Consider the following 20244-nt stretch of genomic DNA (forward strand, 5'->3'; position numbering starts at 1 on the left):
TTTGAATTCATTTTTTGAAACACACATTTGGCTGGTCTGTGGCTTCGAGCTCATGCAATATGCAATGCCCTCTCCACACTTGCAGAGCCACTGGGGATGCTAAACACTCTTTTGGCCACTCTAGGCAGAGATGTAGAGTTTTTTTTTCTATAGGTAGGCCTAAAGGTTATTAGGCAAAATTACCCAATCAAAACATAAAACTCTTTGTACGTGGGAATATGCTAGGCGTTTTGTGCCAAACTCAATTATGACCTATTGTAAAGTTAATACAACAAAAATGAACTAAACATTTAAGAGATCAGATTTTGGGTTTTTTAAATACTTTGCTACAATGACACACTTCCACCCACCTCGTTCCTTTCTTTTATCATGTGCACATAGTAAGTACAACATCATGCTTTCGGGTATGTGTCTTTTCAGATTCCACAATGATTATTTAGTTATGAACACTACATCACCGCACTCCCTCTTTTGCTCTTGGTCCTGTGTGTTTATCAGTTTCTTTATGAAAATGAATATATATATATATATATTTTTTTAAACTAAGCAAGTCAGTTAAGAACAAATTCCTATTTACAATGACGGCCTACTGGGGAACAGTGGGTTGTTCCTGCCTGACATCGGGTGGTGTAGGTGTCCTGGAGGGCAGGTAGTTTGCCCCCGGTGGTGCGTTCTGCAGACCTCACTACCCTCTGGAGAGCCTTACGGTTGTGGGCGGAGCAGTTGCCGTACCAGGCGGTGATACAGCCGACAGGATGCTCTCGATTGTGCATCTGTAGAAGTTTGTGAGTGCTTTTGGTGACAAGCCGAATTTCTCAGCCTCCTGAGGTTGAAGAGGCGCTGCTGCGCCTTCTTCACAACGCTGTCTGTGTGGTGGACCAATTCAGTTTGTCCGTGATGTGTACACCGAGGAACTTAAAACTTTCCACCCTTCTCCACTACTGACCCGTCGATGTGATAGGGGGTGCTCCCTCTGCTGTTTCCTGAAGTCCACAATCATCTCCTTTGTTTTGTTGGACGTTGAGTGTGAGGTTATTTTCCTGACACCACACTCCGAGGGCCCTCACCTCCTCCCTGTAGGCCGTCTCGTCGTTGTTGGTAATCAAGCCTACCACTGTAGTGTCATCCGCAAACTTGATGATTGAGTTGGAGGCGTGCATGGCCACGCAGTCGTGGGTGAACAGGGAGTACAGGAGAGGGCTCAGAACGCACCCTTGTGGGCCCCAGTGTTGAGGATCAGCGGGTGGAGATGTTGTTACCTACCTCACCACCTGGGGCGGCCCGTCAGGAAGTCCAGGACCCAGTTGCACAGGGCGGGGTCGAGACCCAGGGTCTCGAGCTTGATGACGAGTTTGGAGGGTACTATGGTGTTAAATGCTGAGCTGTAATCGATGAACCAGCATTCTCACATGGGTATTCCTCTTGTCCAGATGGGTTAGGGCAGTGTGCAGTGTGGTTGCGATTGCGTCGTCTGTGGACCTATGGTCGGTAAGCAAATTGGAGTGGGTCTAGGGTGTCCGGTAGGGTGGAGGTGATATGGTCCTTGACTAGTCTCTCAAAGCACTTCATGATGACGGAAGTGAGTGCTACGGGCGGTAGTCGTTTAGCTCAGTTACCTTAGCTTTCTTGGGAACAGGAACAATGGTGGCCCCTCTTGAAGCGGAACAGCAGACTGGGATAAGGATGATTGAATATGTCCGTAAACACACCAGCCAGCTGGTCTGCGCATGCTCTGAGGACGCGGCTGGAATGCGTCTGGCCTGCAGCCTTGCGAGGGTTAACACGTTTAAAATGTTTACTCACCTCGGCTGCAGTGAAGGAGAGCCCGCAGTTTTGGTAGGGGCCGTGTCAGTGGCACTGTATTGTCCTCAAAGCGGGCAAAAAAGTTGTTTAGCCTGTCTGGGAGCAAGACATCCTGGTCCGCGACGGGGCTGGTTTTCTTTTTGTAATCCGTGATTGACTGTAAACCCTGCACATACCTCTTGTGTCTGAGCTGTTGAATTGCGACTCGATTTTGTCTCTGTACTGGACTTAGCCTGTTTGATTGCCTTGCGGAGAGAATAGCTACACTGTTTGTATTCGGTCATGCTTCCGGTCACCTTGCCCTGGTTAAAAGCAGTGGTTCGCGCTTCTCAGTTTCACGCGAATGCTGCCGTCAATCCACGGTTTCTGGTTTGGGAATGTTTTAATCGTTGCTGTGGGTACACATCGTCAATGCACTTCCTAATGAACTCGCTCACCGAATCAGCATATTCGTCAATATTGTTGTTGGACGCAATGCGTAACATATTCCAATCCGCGGTGATCGAAGCAGTCCTTGAAGCGTGGATTCAGATTGGTCGGACCAGCGTTGAACAGACCTAAGCGCGCGGAGCTTGTTGTTTTAGTTTCTGTTTGTAGGCTGGAATCAACAAAATGAGAGTCGTGGTCACTTTTCCGAAAGGGGGCGGGGGAGCCTTATATGCGTCGCGGAAATTAGTATAACAATGATCTAGGGTTTTCCAGCCCTGTAGCACAATCGATATGCTGAAGAATTTAGGAGTTTTGGTTTTTAGATTAGCCTTGTTAAAATCCCCAGCTACGATGAATGCAGCCTCAGGGTGTGGGGGTTTCCAGTTTACCAAAGAGTCAGATAAAGTTCGTTCCAGGGCCATCGATGTGTCTGCTTGGGGGGAATATATACGGCTGTGATTATGATTGAAGAGAATTCCTCTTGGTAGCATAATGCGGTCGACCATTTGATTGTGCAGGAGTTCTAGATCAGGTTAAACAGAATGACTTGAGTTCCTGGTTGTTGTTATGATATCACACCACGTTCGTTAATCATTAAGGCATACCCCCCGCCCCATCTTCTACCAGAAAAGAAGGTTTGTTTCTGTCGGCCGCGATGCATGAAGAACCCGACTGGGCTGCACCGACTCCGTAGGTCTCTTGAGTAGCCATGTTTTCCGTGAGCAGACACGTTGCAATCCCTGATGTCTCTCCTGGAATGCTAACCCGTGCTCGGATTTCATCCAACCTTATTGTCAAGATGACTGGACATTGGCGAGTAAGATGCTAGGGAGTGGAGCGCGATGTGCCCGTCTCCGAAGCCTGACCACGAGACCGCCTCTTTGCCCTTTTACGGCGTCGCACAGGGTCGCGGCTGGATCGATCCATGTGTATTGTGGTGGAAGGCAAAACCACTGGATCCGTTTCGGGAAACGTCATATTCCTGGTAGCGAACCGATGATGAGTGCACTAATCGTATATTCAGTAGTTCCTCCCGACTGTATGTAATGAAACCTAAGATTACCTGGGGTACCGATGTAAGAAATAACACATAAAAAAACAAAATACTGCATATTTTCCAAGGAACGCGAAGCGAGGCGGCCATCTCTTTTCGGCGCCGGAAGTATCAACTTCTGGTACACACACATTTTGGAGTGTATGTTGTAAGTCAGCACGGTTTATAAATTAGGCCCCTGGGGTGTAATCATTAGTCCAAACTAAAACAAGTTTCTATTGGAAAGATTCAGGTAGGTCCCTCCCCGTTTCATTCCGTTTGCTTCCGGTTTAAGAAACGTTTTGCAACAGAATCGGCATACTGAATACAGTCTTTGTTAATGTGTCAAGTCATTGAGATACCAGAACCTGGTACCTGGTATTTTGGTATTTTATTAGGATCCCCATTAGCTGTTGCAAAAGCCGCAGCTACTCTATCAGGAGTCCACACAAAACATGATATAATACAGAACATTAATAGACAAGAACAGCCCAAGGACAGAACTACATCAATTTAAAAAAAGGCACACGTAGCCTACATATCAATAGATACACACAAACTATCTAGGTTTAAACGGGAGAGCCGTTGTGCTCTTCTCCTTCCCCCAATGAAATATCAACCTATCAGGAACATTGGAAACTGTAAGGCTGATGATTGTAAAAATACTTACTGGAGTATAAGTATAGAAGTAGTCGTCCTGTATTTCATAAAATAATAAGTTGGCTACACCATAAAGTTTTCCATTCACACAACGTGTCTGGTAAATTTCCACAGTAGATTTGCCATGGTAAACGAGGAAATAGTTTATTGGAGTGTGCAACTGTGCAGGTGATTTTAGAGCATATTGATGGTTTGAGAGATCAGCTGGCGATGATCTGGTGGCTTTCGATGGTTGCAATTGGCCCTGTATCTCACCGAAGGCTCATCCCAGCCTAAAAAAAGTAAATTCACCTTCAAGAAAATAATACAAAAACTCCTAATGCATAGGTTTAAATGTTAAATGTGTTTGCTACCTGTCAGGTATTTTATCTGTCTCTAATATCTATTTGTTAACGTTTGTAATGTCTTCAATGTAAAATGTAAGCGTTTTTATTGATGTGTTGGACCACAACAAGATTAGCTGGCACCATGGCATCAGTTAATGGGGTTCCTAATAACTTCAAATTCCAGCCTACAATATTACTGACAGAATATCATATTACTGCATTGATTTCAAGAAATAGTTTTCTCAGTCATTTACAGTAGACATAATAGAACCAATTTCTTATTTAGGGTCTTAATGGGCTCTAGCATTTCAGTGTGCCAGGTTTTTTCAAGCCCCTTCATTATTTATTTTGCATTAAAGTTCAGGCTTTAGTAGTCAATGTCAAGTGATATTTATGAAAAGTTTTAAGTGTTTTGTAAGACATTCTTACTGTGGTTCCAAGATGTCGCTCCCGCCTGGCCACCTGAAACAAGAGCCTGCCAGAGGCTGAGGGCTGCAGCCCCCGCCATGAAGGAGCTGCTCTCCTGATCAAACTACTGGCTATTCCCTCGAGTTCTTAGAAAAAAATACATGTGGAACCTGTCCAATATGAGCCCATGGATCTGGTTGGGTGAAATGTGGTGCTTCTATCACAAAAAGGGCACAATTCTTTGCTCTAGCTTCTCCGTTTTTGCAGCATAAACAATATGCTTGGAACTACAGCATATGAATCAAACAATAAACACAAAGGGATAATAGTGGTAAAAATAAAGTGTGACAAAGGCAAACATCTGTTTTCAACAAAAATGTTTTATTGAGTGAAATGGAAACTCCAGACAATTAACCTCTTTGGCCGTGGAAAACAATCACACTTGGCATTACAAGTTTGCTTTGCATATACCAACAAATCCCACATGCACTTTTTGCGATAGAGCTTTGGCAACTTCATTTGTCAACCAGAAATAAGGACAATCATGAAAACTTTAAAGAAAACAAATAATTCAAAAGTAATAAGAAAAATACAATGCGTCTTTCAGCTCTGGTACTGGAGTTGCAAAGAAGAGAATGGAGAAACTGGGGAAATAAACAGTTAAACCTTATTTAAATTACTTCATGCCTAACCATTCCTTAAGCCACCCCCCAAAATGTATATATTTTTTCCATTACTTATTTAAGTATACATCATCTCTGCCATATGTGACATTTTCTTGGGAATATAAAGATAGTACTCCATGTAACCAGAAAGATCCTCTATTGTGATGTCATCAACATAGGCCCGAGCCTGTTCGGAACAGGAACGCGGGGAGGTTGATGTGGTGGACCCATCGGTCTGAGTTCTCTGTTGCAGGGAGGTCTGGGACGTATCCTCTGGGCTCGCCAGGTTCCTCTCGCACTCTGAGAGGATGTTACGGAGGCCCGTGAAGGAGTAGACCTCTACGCCCTGCCAGCCGGGGCACTGGCACTCGCTCTGAGCGCAGGTGCACGGGCCCCCGCCCTCGTGGAGCTTTGACAGGGACCTGAAGTCAGAGGGCACAGCTCCCGTTTTGGCTTCAGCCCCTACGCAGTGAGCTGCCTCTGGGACACCCTTGTCGTCAGACAGGGGCTGTCTGGGGCTGCCCTCCAGCCTGGCTGTGGGGCCTTCCCCAGAGGCAGCGGGGGTGTGGGGCTCATAGCCAGCACCGCCAAACACAGGGGAGGAGTGGCCCGAGGAGAGCAGTTCCTTCTTGGCGGGGATCTCCAGGGAGGAGCTGCAACCCTCAGCCTCTGGCAGGCTCTTGTGTTTCAGGTGGCCAGGTAAGGGCGACATCTTGGAAGCACAGTAGGTGAACTTTGGAGGATGGAGAATGGGAGACTTGGATCTCCGGCGTCTTTGGCTTCTCACGGCTCCTCTTGACGTCTTCCTCATACAACTACTACATAGAAAAACAAAAATGTCAAAACCAAACATAACTATGATGGTAAAATAAAAATTAACCCAAACAGTCATTCTGATTACCATGCCTTTTGAGTCACTAAAATAAAACGCATAATATTTTGGGGGAATAGAAATGCTGAAAATGAGAAAAAGCACTCTGTCTCATGGCTAACTACCAGGAAGTTTGAAAAGATAGGCTGAGTGGGCGGGGAGCTTACACTCATGATCTCGCCTTGAGTGACAGCTCTTTGAAATGCCCATGTCAAGACACGTGGATGCAGTGAACAGTTGCAGTAAAATCATCTCAAGCAAATTTTGTGATACACAAAGCAACTCAAACACTGAAATTGCATCAATGATGTCCATTTTTTTATACACCACTTGTTTGGCATGTCTCTTGTGATGCGGTTCATAGCAGCACTGACAACTGCATCAGAACGACCCTTTCGCCCTTTTGTTCCATGCTGGCTGAATACCGAGCTAGCCAGTAACTAGTTAACACCATACACAAATGAAAAGGGAAACATAAGTATCTAGCCGAATAGTGTAAAGTTTTTATTATAATTTGCTGACACCCTACAGTCAAATTTTGGCACCAGTAGAATAGCTATCTTGCTATATAAACCTCACCCCTCTGCAAACACGCTTCGCGGATGTTGGTTACAAGGCAGTACTTCTAAAATTAGATAAGATAATGTTACCATTGGTGTATTAATAATCCCACCTTGTGAATCCAAGTGTTTGACATTGGGGGTGGAACAGTAACTTTATGATCAAACGTTATCAATATAGAAGCAACAGTCATTTTTCACACTTTGGTCATTATAGTGTGATTTGTTGTCATCTAAATATCATAACATTTCATGAAAAACATGATTTTGAATGTTGATGAGTCTTTAAAATGGTACAAATGAAACATTAACTGTACTTGGTTGACTTCCGCAGCAACAAAGAGCACGTAGCAAGATGCTAATCTCCTTTGCAGTTCTTGTCATGCAGCTATCAAGTTGCAGAAGAGTGGACCATACTTCCCTGCACATGCGCAGATGCTCTGTGTGGTTGCTTTAAAATGCTGCCTTTTGCATTGCTTTCACTCTGCAATATCTTTGGTTCACACTGCCACTGGTGGTCATGTCTTATTAACTGAGTTTATAAACTGAATCTATTGTTTGGTATGAGACATTGTTTACTTGTGTAATGACATTAGGGCTGTCCATGTATCACAATTTTGAGATTCGAATCAGATTAGTCATTTCTTACGAATATTTGTCAAAGATTTGCGCCCGTTGCTCTTGGCAAAATATTATTTTGCGAATATTCAAATCAACCAAAATTATTTGAATCAGAGTGAAGGAATGGAATCAGAATATATTTGGATCTTTTGGGGTTAGCCATAAATGACATTGATAAACAATGAAGTTATAAATTGACAAGTTGACAGATTTCACTGTAACACAGCAGCGTTACGTTCCTTTTGGTATTCCAGAATACAGTATGTGTGAGATGTTAGCCGCTGCTGTGTGTTAAATCAGTTATTGTTTCAGCTGAAAAAATAGAGTTTTAGTATTTTCCCTAGGATTCTTTTCAGCAGTGGTAACAAAGGAAGCTTGGGGGCCCAGGGGCATGCCCAACCAAGATCATTTTTTTGTGGGTCACTTCTGGTGACTTTTTGAAAGGACATTCTACATGGCAACAAAAACAAAATGCATGAAAATACATATTGTGTTGACACCATCTGAAATATAACTGATGAGCGCCACTGTACTGTACGGAGATGAGGAGCAAGCGGTGATTGTGTGCTCGTGGTTCTCATTTATGCTAATGCTCGCTCCGTTTTCTACAAATATACATTGTAACTTGTCACTCTGATGTTAAGGGATAGTGATAGATTTTTTACTACTCATAGTCAGATGAACTCATGGTTACCTTTTGAAGGGATCTGCGTGCAGTTTGAAGGATGTTGAAGGTAGTTTCGTAAGCCACTGCTAACTAGCATTAGCGAATAACGCTAGTTAGCAATTGAACTAAAGCTAATTAATATCAAATGGTATCCATGAGTTCATCGTACTTTGGGTAAGTAGAAAAAGGGCTTTGTTGCCAGAATATTGCACAATCCCTTTAAAAGCGCGTCTCGGCAAAAATAAAAAATGTACATACAGTTGAAGTCGGAAGTTTGTGTCATTAAAACTCATTTTTCAACCCCTCCCCAAATTTCTTGTTAACAAACTATAGTTTCGGCAAGTCGGTTAGAACATCTACTTTGTGCATGACACAAGTAATCTTTCCAATTGTTTACAGACATATTATTTCACTTATAATTCACTGTTTCATAATTCCAGTTGGTCAGAAGTTTAACATACACTAAGTTGACTGGTCCTTTAAACAGCTTGGAAAATTCTAAGCTAAGTCATGGCTTTAGAAGCTTCTGATAGGCTAATTGACATAATTTGTGTCAACTGGAGGTGTACCTGTGGATGTACTTCAAGGCCTACCTTAAACTCAGTGCCTCTTTGCTTGACATCATGGGTAAATCAAAAGAAATCTGCCAAGACTTCAGAAAAATAATTGTATTTCTCCACAAGTCTGGTTCATCCTTGGGAGCCATTTCCAAACGCCTGACGGTACCACGTTCATCTGTACAAACAATAGTACGCAAGTATAAAGACCATGTGACAACGCAGCCGTCATACCGCTCAGGAAGGAGACGCGTTCGGTCTCCTATAGATGAACGTACTTTGGTGCGAAAAGTGCAAATCAATCTCAGAACAACAGCAAAGGACCTTGTGAAGATGCTGGAGGAAACAGGTACAAAAGTATCTATATCCACAGTAAAACGAGTCCTATATCGACATAACCCGAAAGGCCGCTGAGCAAGGTAGAAGCCACTGCTCCAAAACCGCCATAAAAAAGCCAGACTACGGTTGGCAACTGCACATGGGGACAAAGATCATACTTTTTGGAGAAATGTCCTCTGGTCTGATGAAACAAAAATAGAACTGTTTTGGCCATAATGACCATTGTTATGTTTGGAGGAAAAAGGGGGAGGCTTGCCGCCGAAGAACCCCATCCCAACCGTGAAGCACGGGGGTGGTAACATGTTGTGGGGTGCTTTGCTGCAGGAGGGATTGGTGCACCTCACAAAATAGATGGCATCGTGAGAGAGAAAATGATGTGGATATATTGAAGCAACATCTCAAGACATCAGGCAGGAAGTTAAAGCTTGGTCGCAAATGGGTCTTCCAAATGGACAATGACCCCAAGCATACTTCCAAAGTTGTGGCAAAATGACTTAAGGACGACAAAGTCAAGGTATTTGAGTGGCCATCAAAAAGCCCCGACCTCAATCCCATAGAAAATTTGTGGGCAGAACTGAAAAAGCGTGTGCGAGCAAGGAGGCCTACAAACCTGACTCAGTTACACCAGCTCTGTCACGAGGAATGGGCCAACATTCACCCAATTTATTGTGGTGAGCTTGTGGAAGGCTACCTGAAACGTTTGACCCAAGTTAAACAATTTCAAGGCAATGCTACCAAATACTAATTGAGTGTATGTAAACTTCTGACCCACTGGGAATGTGATAAAAGAAATACAAGCTGAAGTAAATCATTCTCTCTAATATTATTCTGACATTTCACATTCTTAAAATAAAGTGGTGATCCTAACTGACCTAAGACAGGGAATTTTTACTAGGATTAAAGATCAGGAATTGTGAATAACTGAGTTGAAATGTATTTGGCTAAGGTGTATGTAAACTTCCGACTTCAACTGTATACGGAACCAGTAAAAAGTTTGGACACACCTAATACCAGGGTTTCCCTTTATTTTTACTATTTTCTACATTGTAGAATAATAGTGAAGACATCAAAACTATGAAATAACACATATGGAATCATGTAGTAACCAAAAAAGTGTTAAACAAATCAAAATATATTTGAGATTCTTCAAAGTAGCCACCCTTTGCCTTGATGACAGCTTTGCACACCCTTGGCATTCTCTCAACCAGCTTCATGAGGTAGTCACCTGGAATGCTTTTCAATTAACAGGTGTGCCTTGTTAAAAGTTCATTTGTGGAATTTCTTTCCTTTTTAATGCGTTTGAGCCAATCAGTTGTGTTGTACAGAAGATAGCCCTATTTGGCAAAAGACCAAGTCCATATTATGTCAAGAACTGCTCAAATAAGCAAAGAGAAACAACAGTCCATCATTACTTTAAGATATGTCAGTCAATCCAGAAAATGTTAAGAATGTTTCTTCAAGTGCAGTCGCAAAAACCATCAAGCACTATGATGAAACTGGCTCTCATGAGGACCGCGACAGGAAAGGAAGACTCTGTTACCTCTGCTGCAGAGGATTAGATCATTTCAGTTAACTGCACCGCAGATTGCAGCCCAAATAAATGAATCACACAGAGTTCAAGTAACAGACACATCTCAACATCAACTGTTCATGGGGAACTGCGTGAATCAGGCCTTCATGGTCAAATTGCTGCAAAGAAACCACTACTAAAGGACACCAATAATAAGAGACTTATTTGGGCCAACAAACACAAGCAATGGACATTTTACCGGTGGAAATCTGTCCTTTGTTCTGATGAGTCCAAATTTTAGATTTTTGGTTCCAACCACCGTGTCTTTGTGAGACGCAGAGTAGGTGAATGGATGATCTCCGCATGTGTGGTTCACACCGTGAAGCATGGAGGAAGAGGTGCAATGGTGCTTTGCTGGTGACACTGTCAGTGATTTATTTACAATTCAAGGCACACTTAACCAGCATGGCTACCACTGCATTCTGCAGCGATACGCCATTCCATCTGGTTTGCACTTAGTGGGACGATCATTTGTTTTTCAACAGGAAAATGACCCAAAACACACCTCCAGGTTGTGTAAGAGCTAATTGACCAAGGAGAGTGATGGAGTGCTGCATCAGATGACCTGGCCTCCACAATCACCCACAATCAACCCAAATGAGATGGTTTGGGATGAGTTGGACCGCAGAGTGAAGGAAAAGCAGCCAACAAGTGCTCAGCATATGTGGGAACTCCTTCAAGACAGTTGGAAAAACATTCCTCATGAAGCTGTTAGAGAATGCCAAGAGTGTACAAAGCTGTCATCAAGGCAAAGGGTGGCTACTTTGAAGAATCTAAAATCTAATCTGTTTAACACTTTTTTGTTTACTAAATGATTCCATATGTGTTATTTAATAGTTTGTCTTCACTATTATTCTACAATGTAGAACATTTTAAAAATGAAAATGAAAAAAAGAAAAACCCTTGAATGAGTAGGTGTTCTAAAACTTTCGACCGGTGAATGAGTGAGTGAGTGTGTGTATATATACACACATATATACACACACACACAAAATATACACACATACCCATATATACACATACACACACACCAGGTTTTCCGTTAGATGGAAAAACTACTTTTGGCCGCTAAAAAAAGTATAATTGCTGGTCAAATTGTCCACGGCAGAAAATAAAAAAAATCCATAGCAAAAGAATGCTTTTTATTAATTGATGGAAATACCAGTCGCTGTGCTCCAACTTCAAAGGCAAATATACTTCATAGGCTAATAAATCCTCAAGCTGCTTGGAAATAAATTAGAGGCCATTTATTGTGTTCGTCAGGCCTGGTTCTAGCACTTCTGCTGCCGCCCTAGGCAAGACCAACATATGTCGCCCGTCTCATGTATAGTATAAAGATTTGGAATTGATTGCTACACTAGAGTAGAGAAAGTAATGATATGTATCATGTGCAATTGGTGACTTTCAGTTCAGCAGAACTTGGAAACGAAACATCGTTGCCAACTATTCACATCAGAGAGTGACAATGTTGCAATCACAAGGCAGTCAACTGCCTATAGTAGGAAACAGAGTTGTTATCAATTGAGCCCCACAGTGGAGGAGTCATAACACCCATAAAACCTAGCGGTCAAACACAAAAATGGTTCCAATTGTTTTTCCACCATGGATTTTAAAAACACAGTGTTTCGTGTAGGTGTCCTATAAAAACTGCTAATTTTCTCTGTTGTGGTATTTTCTTTCTGTATAAACATATGACGCGTGGTCGGCTGCTGGACACAAACAGTTATCTAACCTCGGACGCTTGCAGCGGTCTCTAGTTTTCTGTGTTTTATTAACGAAACGTGTTCCTGGTTACAAGGGCGAATGTCTGATAAACGCATTTATCAGACATTTATCAGCTGATAAACGCATTTTCTCATTCCACTAAGGATCTCCGTCTACCAGCAGGAAAACACATTTCTTTATTTGATCCTCGTAGGTATGGCAACTAAATCAACAAATGCTAGCATCCATGACCTAAAATGAGAGATTTGAGGCGACGAGTGAGGAACCGGCACGTAACCGCAAGTTTTTATTTATTTTATTTATTTAACTAGGCAAGTCAGTTAAGAACAAATTCTTATTTACAATGACAGCCTACCGGGGATCAGTGGGTTAACTGCGTTGTTCAGGAACGACAGATTTTTACCTTGTCAGCTAATCCATTCAATCCAGCAACTTTTCGGTTACTGGCCGAATGGTCTAACCACTAGGCTACCTGCCGCCCCAATTATTTAAGAGCTTAAACTGTACATTTGGTCAAATGTAGAAATGAGGCCGTCTTTATATCACTAAATATGCACATAGAGTCGTGAAAATTTGTATTGTACTCCTGAATATATTAAAGTATATTAAAGTATGAGACCTACTTTTTATTTGCCCGAGGGGGTTTAAATCGCCACGGGAAAAGAGGGGGAAATATATCACGGGTAGGCGTATCCGAGCATAGAAGATGACACGCTACCTTGATCCAAAATCAAAGATATATTGAACATTTTAATTTACAGTTCCATATTTTATTTAACTAATATTTGTTGTTTTATTTATGCATTTGGTCTTGTACAGAATAGTATCCTAGTAGCAGTCAGATATTTATAATGTTCCATGAATACTACACTCGGTTTTTGCAAATAAGCTATATATATATCTAGCTAGCTAGATGATATTAGCAACATACCTTTATTTTACCAGATCCTCTTCTCCTTCAGACAGAAGTCTTTATTTGATCCATTATAATTTCTGCCAACTATATGAACAAGGTCAAATCTACTTAAATGAATGCTGTCAGAATGCACTGCTGTATTAAAGCAGTTCAGATCTAATTTGACATGTTCTGTTTGCAGATTCAAAGCCCAATTAACTCATTGCAGAATATAGCCATAATCATGAATGAATAAACATATTTATTTGACAAAAATGCATATAGTGTCACCCATGAATCACAGACACCTAAACTCCAACAATCACATTGTTTTAAATAAATCAAAATAGTAAACAATGCATACATATTCCTTTCATACATACATTCATATTTGTATATGTTATGTTAAGTAAACATTAAATGATTTATTCATCAATGCCACACACCTGGGACATCCAAGAGCACCATATGAACTATTATTACTATCTGAGAGCGAACAGATTCTTCTATGTTTCCCATTTTAGGAATTAGGCCAGCACAAATAATACAACATGTAAAGCAGCATATTGTGATTTTGGTGGGTGGGTTACAATTGGAAAAACTAGATGCGTAAGGTAGGTGGTATATAAATTACTATGTATGCACTCACTACTAAGTCGCTCTGGGTAAGATCGTCAGCTAAATTACTAAAATGTAAAAATATAAAAATGTAAAATGAGATAAGCACTTAAGACTCAAAACAAGTTAGCAGCCATATCAACACCCTTCTTGTCATTGTTGCTTCTGTCAATTGTGAGCAGCACATTTACCACTGCATTCAGTCTGATCCCAAGAATAAGCAGCATTACACAGGTGAAAAAACGGTAGCAAAAACAGTACACCACAACACTTTTAAATGTGTTACTGAGTCTAGATGTTATCAAATCAGGAGAAGAACAAGTGAAGGAAGCAGCATAGGGGGAATGGGTGAAGGTAGGGTAGAGAGTTATAAAGTGTCTGAAGTTGAAGGACCATGGGGTATAAAAGACAGTGTGGAATAAGGGGTAGCTAGAGAGCTGGTTGGCCATGGAATAAAAATAAAATGGGGTGCTGGTGTGCTTCTGCACCACTTGTAGGTAGTGGTCACAAATATCCGGCCCATGTCCAGTCATACTCGGGGTCTCTGCGTATGTCCCTCGACATCATTACGTCTCAGTTGCAGCATTCAAATCATGGTCATCTTGTGTCTGTGGATCGCAACATTAAAGACGATGAGTGATCACAGCATTTCCAACAAGTTCAACTTGAGAGTGGAGCATGTGTTATAGCAAGGTGCAAATAAGGTTAGCAATTTGGAGTCATTAACATTACAGTAATTCTACCTCAAAAAACAAATGTGTGAATATCAATGAACTTAAAGCCCACCATAGCAGATAGGACCAAATACGGTTACATAACCTTGCCTACTACCTATACTAATGATCTGCTGTCCAGAGGGTAACAGCACACATATCAATGTTTTCCCGCAGTACAGTAAGCACACTGTTGACTCGAGAGAATGCTAATCAGTCCATCTATGAAGCCTCTCAAAATGCCAGACTAAAATAATACAGCTAGCTAGGGTAGCTAGAAGTAGTACTTGAAGTAGGCTACCCACAGACGCAAACAAACATGATCAAGAACTCCTAGCCATAGAGCTTCATCATCTAAGCTAGCTTGTTAGTTAATTAGCGAGCTAAACTGCTGACTAGTGAGCAGTTGGTTTATAGAAACCAAAAGAAAGCTAAACTTGTTTTTCTGAATTTCTCATGCATTTTAATGGATAGACAAATAGACGGCTAATGTAGCCATCTAGCCAGGCTAATGTTGCTAACTAGCTAACCATGAGCTAGCTAGATAAACAGGCATTTTCCATGTAAAACTTGCCCAAGACATTTGGCAATTCTGTGAACTGAAACAATTTTAGCCAATGTATTAATTACTAAATGTAGCTAACATTAGATAGTTAATCCAGAGATTCTTACCTTTGCCTCGATTCGGCAGTCTCGTCTAGATCATCATGGCCCTGGTGAGTGACTTGAAGCTTGAGACAGGAATTTGTAGTTCTCTATTACAGCCACATTGAATACAGGCGAATATGTTGATAAAAAAAGTCACCTTGTCCTGGAGACTTAAATGGTTATCAAAACGCCACGCCAGGGTAAGTCTCCACGAAACATAGCCCTTATTTGAGGTGTTTCTAAAATCCACAATGTATAAAATGAATGGTGGAAAAACAATTGGAACCATTTCCGTGTTTGACCGATAGGTTTTATGGGTATTATGATTCATACCGTGGTAGACTACACAACCCCACGATAGTTCAAATTACAGTAAATATACAATTTATTAACATCATCCAGTAGAGCTGTAAAAAGAGTGACAGAATTTGAGCTTTGCAAACTAGTGATTTCATAAATGCATGGCATGGGCCTTGTTTCATAGGAACATTGTAAAATAAGCTTTCTCTCAATGAACCAGCCTTAACGAATTTCGTTTATGTACATATTGAATTTGATTGCGCAACATCAGTTTAATAACGTATTAATTTTGTGGCTGCCTAGAGTGTCCTCTTTCAACTGCTTGTGGTGCTGAATCGCAGATGGAATGGAGAGTGGGACAGCCGGCCCGGTCATGGCTAGAAGGGATCCCAGCTTGTCAAATTAACGTCAAAAGTTTAGAAAATAAATACATTTAAATTGCCTTTTAGCTAACCTTAACCTAATTTTCCTAACCTGCTACATGAATTATCCTAACCTGCTGCTATAAAGTGATTTATAGCAGGGATGAACACACAACGGGCAATGTTTTGCTTTTCTATAAGAACCTGTCATGTTGGTATAAGAACATCATTCTACTTTATTTTATTACAACTTTACAGGCATAATTCTATTCTGTTAAGATGAATTACATCTAAATGTGATTTTGAGCACCGTTAAAATCTTACTGGTCAAGTTGTCCGGTGCCACAGTTTCCTAACAGAAAACCTGACATACACTGACTGTACAAAACATAAGGAACACCTGCTCTTTCCATGACAGACTGACCAGGTGAAAGCCATGATCCCCTATTGAGGTCACTTGTTAAATCCACTTCAAATCACTGTAGATAAAGGGGACGAGACAGGTTAAAGATGTATTTTTAAGCCTTGAGACAATTGAGACATGACTCTGCGGCGGTTACAGTCAGGACCAAAGTTATTGGCACACCTTGATAAAGACAACTGGGGGAAAAAATATTGTATACAATAAATAATACCAATTCTGAGCTGTTTTATGCCAACATTTTAAAAATTATATTATTATTTTATACCAATAAATTGCTCAGATGGCAATTTTAACAGTCAATACGTCTTTTTCCTCTCAAAAAGATAGGGGTCAAAATTATTGCCACCCGTTATCAATACATCACCTTGCAAGGATAACAGCACTGAGCCATTTTCTAAAATGTTTTATTGGAGAACACATTGGGAGGGATCTTAGACCATTCCATCATACAGAATCTTTCCAGATCTTATGGCGTGCCCTTTTCAATTCAAACCACAGGTTTTCAGTAGGGTTCAAGTCCGGAGACTGAGATGGCCATTGCAAAATGTTGATGGTCAATTAACCATTTCTTTGTGGATTTTGATGTGTGCTTGGGGTTATTGTCTTGTTGGAAGATCCTATTGCAACCAGGTTTTTGGCTAAAATGTCCTCATACTGGATTGACCTTCCACCAGGACCAGTGGAAGCAAAATTGCCCAATATCCAATATCCAACACCATATTATACAGTAGGTATGGGGTTCTTTTCTGCTTACGAATCCTTATTATTTCGACACTAAACCCACCACTGGTGTGCATGGCCAAAGAGCTCTATTTTCATGTCATCTGACCTTAGCAATGGTTCCAATCCAAGTGCCAATGCCGTTTAGCAAACTCCAAGCATTTGTTGGATGACATGAAAATAGAGCTCTTTGGCCACACACACACACCAGTGGTGGGTTTAGCATTGAAACAAAGGTTTATAAGCAGAAAATAACCCCTAACCTACTGTAAAATAGGGTGCTGGCTCTTTTTTGTATTACTTGCTAGACAAAATCTCTTTCTCTGAGCAATTGTATTAGTATAAAATAATATAATTTCATTTTTGCATACAATATAGCTCAGTATTTGTGTAATTTATTTTATACAGCCTTTGTTGCACTCATTTTAAACACAATGTGTTACATTGTATTACAAAATGTGTACACTTTACAAATATAGAATTTATAAAACTGAATTTGGCACTAGGGGTTCTACAAGTTATTATACTTAAATAATAAAAAGGGACAGACAATAGAGAAGCATAGCAAGAAGATACTTATAAAACAGTGGACAATGATTGTAAGAGGGTCTTTCCTTACCCATGCCAGTTCTCCTTGGGGCAGCTTAGTTTGGGCTTGGCACCCTCTAGAAAGGCTCGGCTAACCACTCTTGGAGTGATGGTCTCACAGACGTGCAGCTTGGCAGGCAAGCTAGAGAAACCAACAAAAACTCAGACCACAATATACTGAACAGCAGAAGAACTTAAGTGAGACTTCACATTTTCAAGAAATATTACATTAGTCCTGGAAACTGACCCTAGATCAACCAGTAAGGAAGGACCTAAAACGTGAAAGAATTGAAAATGTAATAGCCATTAACAGTACTACGAACCTTTCAGCATCTACCCGGAGCTTTTTAAAGGCAGTTTGTAGGGTCTCGTCCTCACAGTCTTTTCCTCCTGCCTCCATAGTGGGAGGAGGTTGTAGTGACCAGCCACCCAGCTATAAAACAAGAACACTTCATTAGAGAGGTATTACTGCTGACTCAAGATGTGAGTGACTGACTCGCTAGCGTAAGGTTGGTTATAGGGGTAGACATGCTGGCTAAAGTCGTCATGTTCCCACACTATAGCATCTAACAACTGGCTTAAATACTTTCTTATGAACTGCTCGGTGATATAAGGGATGCAGATTTAATAAAAACTATCTACCGACTACGGATATACCTTCCGAAGTGGGATGTGTCGCTAAACAGGTACAGACTTAAAGGGATAGTGCGAGATGTTGGAAACTAAGCAATTTTTCTACTTACCCAGAGTCAGATGAACTCATTGATACCATTTTTATGTTCTGCGAGCAGTTTGAAGGAAGTTGCTAACTAGGTTTGCGCAATGACTGGAAGTCTATGAGGTCAATTAGCATCCATTCATTGCAATCACTCGCTAAACTACCTTCACCTGACTGAATCTCGCACTATCCCTTTAAATCATACACATTTGTAATGCCGTTTGGAGATGGCTGCCATTTTACGATCCCCTAACCAATTATCCTATTGTGTTTTTTTCGCCTTATTTGTAACTTATTTTGTACATAATGTTTCTGCCACTGTGTCTTATGACCGAAAAGAGCTTCTAGATATCAGGACAGCGATTACTCACCCCGTACTGGAGGAATACTCTTTCTTTAACGAGTCGGACGGGAAGGATTTATTTCAGACGCCCGACAAGGCCCTCATCCACCTCATTCGCTGGGCAAAGAGACAGAGATATCGGGGACGAAGGACTGGGTGCCTTGTAAGGATCCGACGACGAGTGGGTAATCTGCCTTTACCTTCAGCCCTATTAGCCAACGTACAATCATTGGATAATAAAATAGACGTGCTACGAGCACGTATATCTTACCAACGGGACATTAAAAACGGTAATATCTTATGTTTCACCGAGTCGTAGCTGAATAACGACATGCATAACATACAGCTGGCTGGTTTTAACCTGTTTGGGCTAGGGGGGAGCATTTTCACGTTTGGATGAAAAGCGTGCCCAGAGTAAACTGCCTGCTATTCAGTCCCAGTTGCTAATAAATGCATATTATTAGTAGATTTGGATAGAAAACACTCTGAAGTTTCTAAAACTATTTGAATGATGTCTGTGAGTATAACAGAACTCAGATGGCAGGCGAAAACCTGAGAAAGTAGTTTTTCAACTCTTGGCCTATCGAATACACAGTGACTATGGGGTCATATTGCACTTCCTAAGACTTCCACTAGATGTCAACAGTCTTTAGAACCTTGTTTGATGCTTCTACTGTGAAGTGGGGGCGAATGAGAGGGGATTGAGTAAGGTCTCTCCCAGAGTGCCATGAGCTGAGCGTTCACGTGAGTTAGCTTGAGTTCCATTGGAATTCTCCGGTTGGAACATTATTGAAGATTTATGTTAAAAACATCCGAGTGATTCTATACTTCGTTTGACATGTTTCTACGGACTGTAACGGAACTTTTTGACTATGTCTGCTCCTAGTGATCGCGCGTCATGAATTTAGAATACTGGGCTGAACGCGCTAACAAAAAGGAGGTATTTGGACATAAAGATGAACTTTATCGAACAAATCAAACATTTATTGTGGAACTGGGATTCCTGGGAGTGCATTCTGATTAAGATCATCAAAGGTAAGTGAATATTTATAATGCTATTTCTGACTTCTGTTGACTCCAACATGGCGGATATCTGTTTGGCTTGATTTGTTGTCTGAGCGCCGTACTCAGATTATTGAATGGTTTACTTTTTCCATAAAGTTTTTTTGAAATCTGACACAGCGGTTGCATTAAGGAGAAGTATATCTTTAATTCTGTGAATAACACTTGTATCTTTTATCAATGTTTATTATGAGTATTTCTGTAAATTGATGTGGCTCTGTGCAAATTCACGGGATGTTTTAGAGGCAAAGCCAAATGTAAACTGAGGTTTTTGGATATAAATATGAACTTGATCGAACAAAACATACATGTATTGTGTAACATGCTGTCCCGGGTGTGTCATCTGATGAAGAATATCAAAGGTTAGTGATTCATTTTATCTCTATTTATCTCTATTTCTGCTCTTTGTGACTCCTCTCTTTGGTTGGAAAAATCGCTGTATGCTTTCTGGGACTAGTTGCTGACCTAACATAATGATATGTTCTGCTTTCGCCGAAAAGCCTTTTTGAAACCGGACACTGTGGTTGGATTAACGAGAATTTTATCTTTAAAATGGTGTCTAATACTTGTATGTTTGAGAAATTTGAATTATGAGATTTCTGTTGATTGAATTTGGCGC

The 20244-nt window shown here is 41.1% G+C and overlaps 1 protein-coding gene across 3 annotated transcripts in view; it reads right to left on the reverse strand.

The window, feature by feature from the left end:
• Positions 1–5021: 5021 nt before the first annotated feature.
• Positions 5022–20244, reverse strand: part of oser1 (oxidative stress responsive serine-rich 1) — a 30141-nt gene continuing 14918 nt past the window's right edge. For all 3 annotated transcript variants that reach the window (XM_023995801.2, XM_023995798.2, XM_023995800.2), the window contains 3 exons: positions 17826–17935; positions 17534–17644; positions 5022–6142 (listed from right to left, as the gene is read on the reverse strand). In XM_023995801.2, coding sequence (XP_023851569.1) covers positions 5401–6142; positions 17534–17644; positions 17826–17902 — 930 coding nt within the window. In that variant the 5' untranslated portion in view covers positions 17903–17935 and the 3' untranslated portion in view covers positions 5022–5400. The remainder of the gene's footprint in view (positions 6143–17533; positions 17645–17825; positions 17936–20244) is intronic.

This window comes from Salvelinus sp. IW2-2015, linkage group LG11 (genome assembly GCF_002910315.2).
Source record: "Salvelinus sp. IW2-2015 linkage group LG11, ASM291031v2, whole genome shotgun sequence".
In the NCBI taxonomy this organism is placed as follows: Eukaryota; Metazoa; Chordata; class Actinopteri; order Salmoniformes; family Salmonidae; genus Salvelinus; species Salvelinus sp. IW2-2015.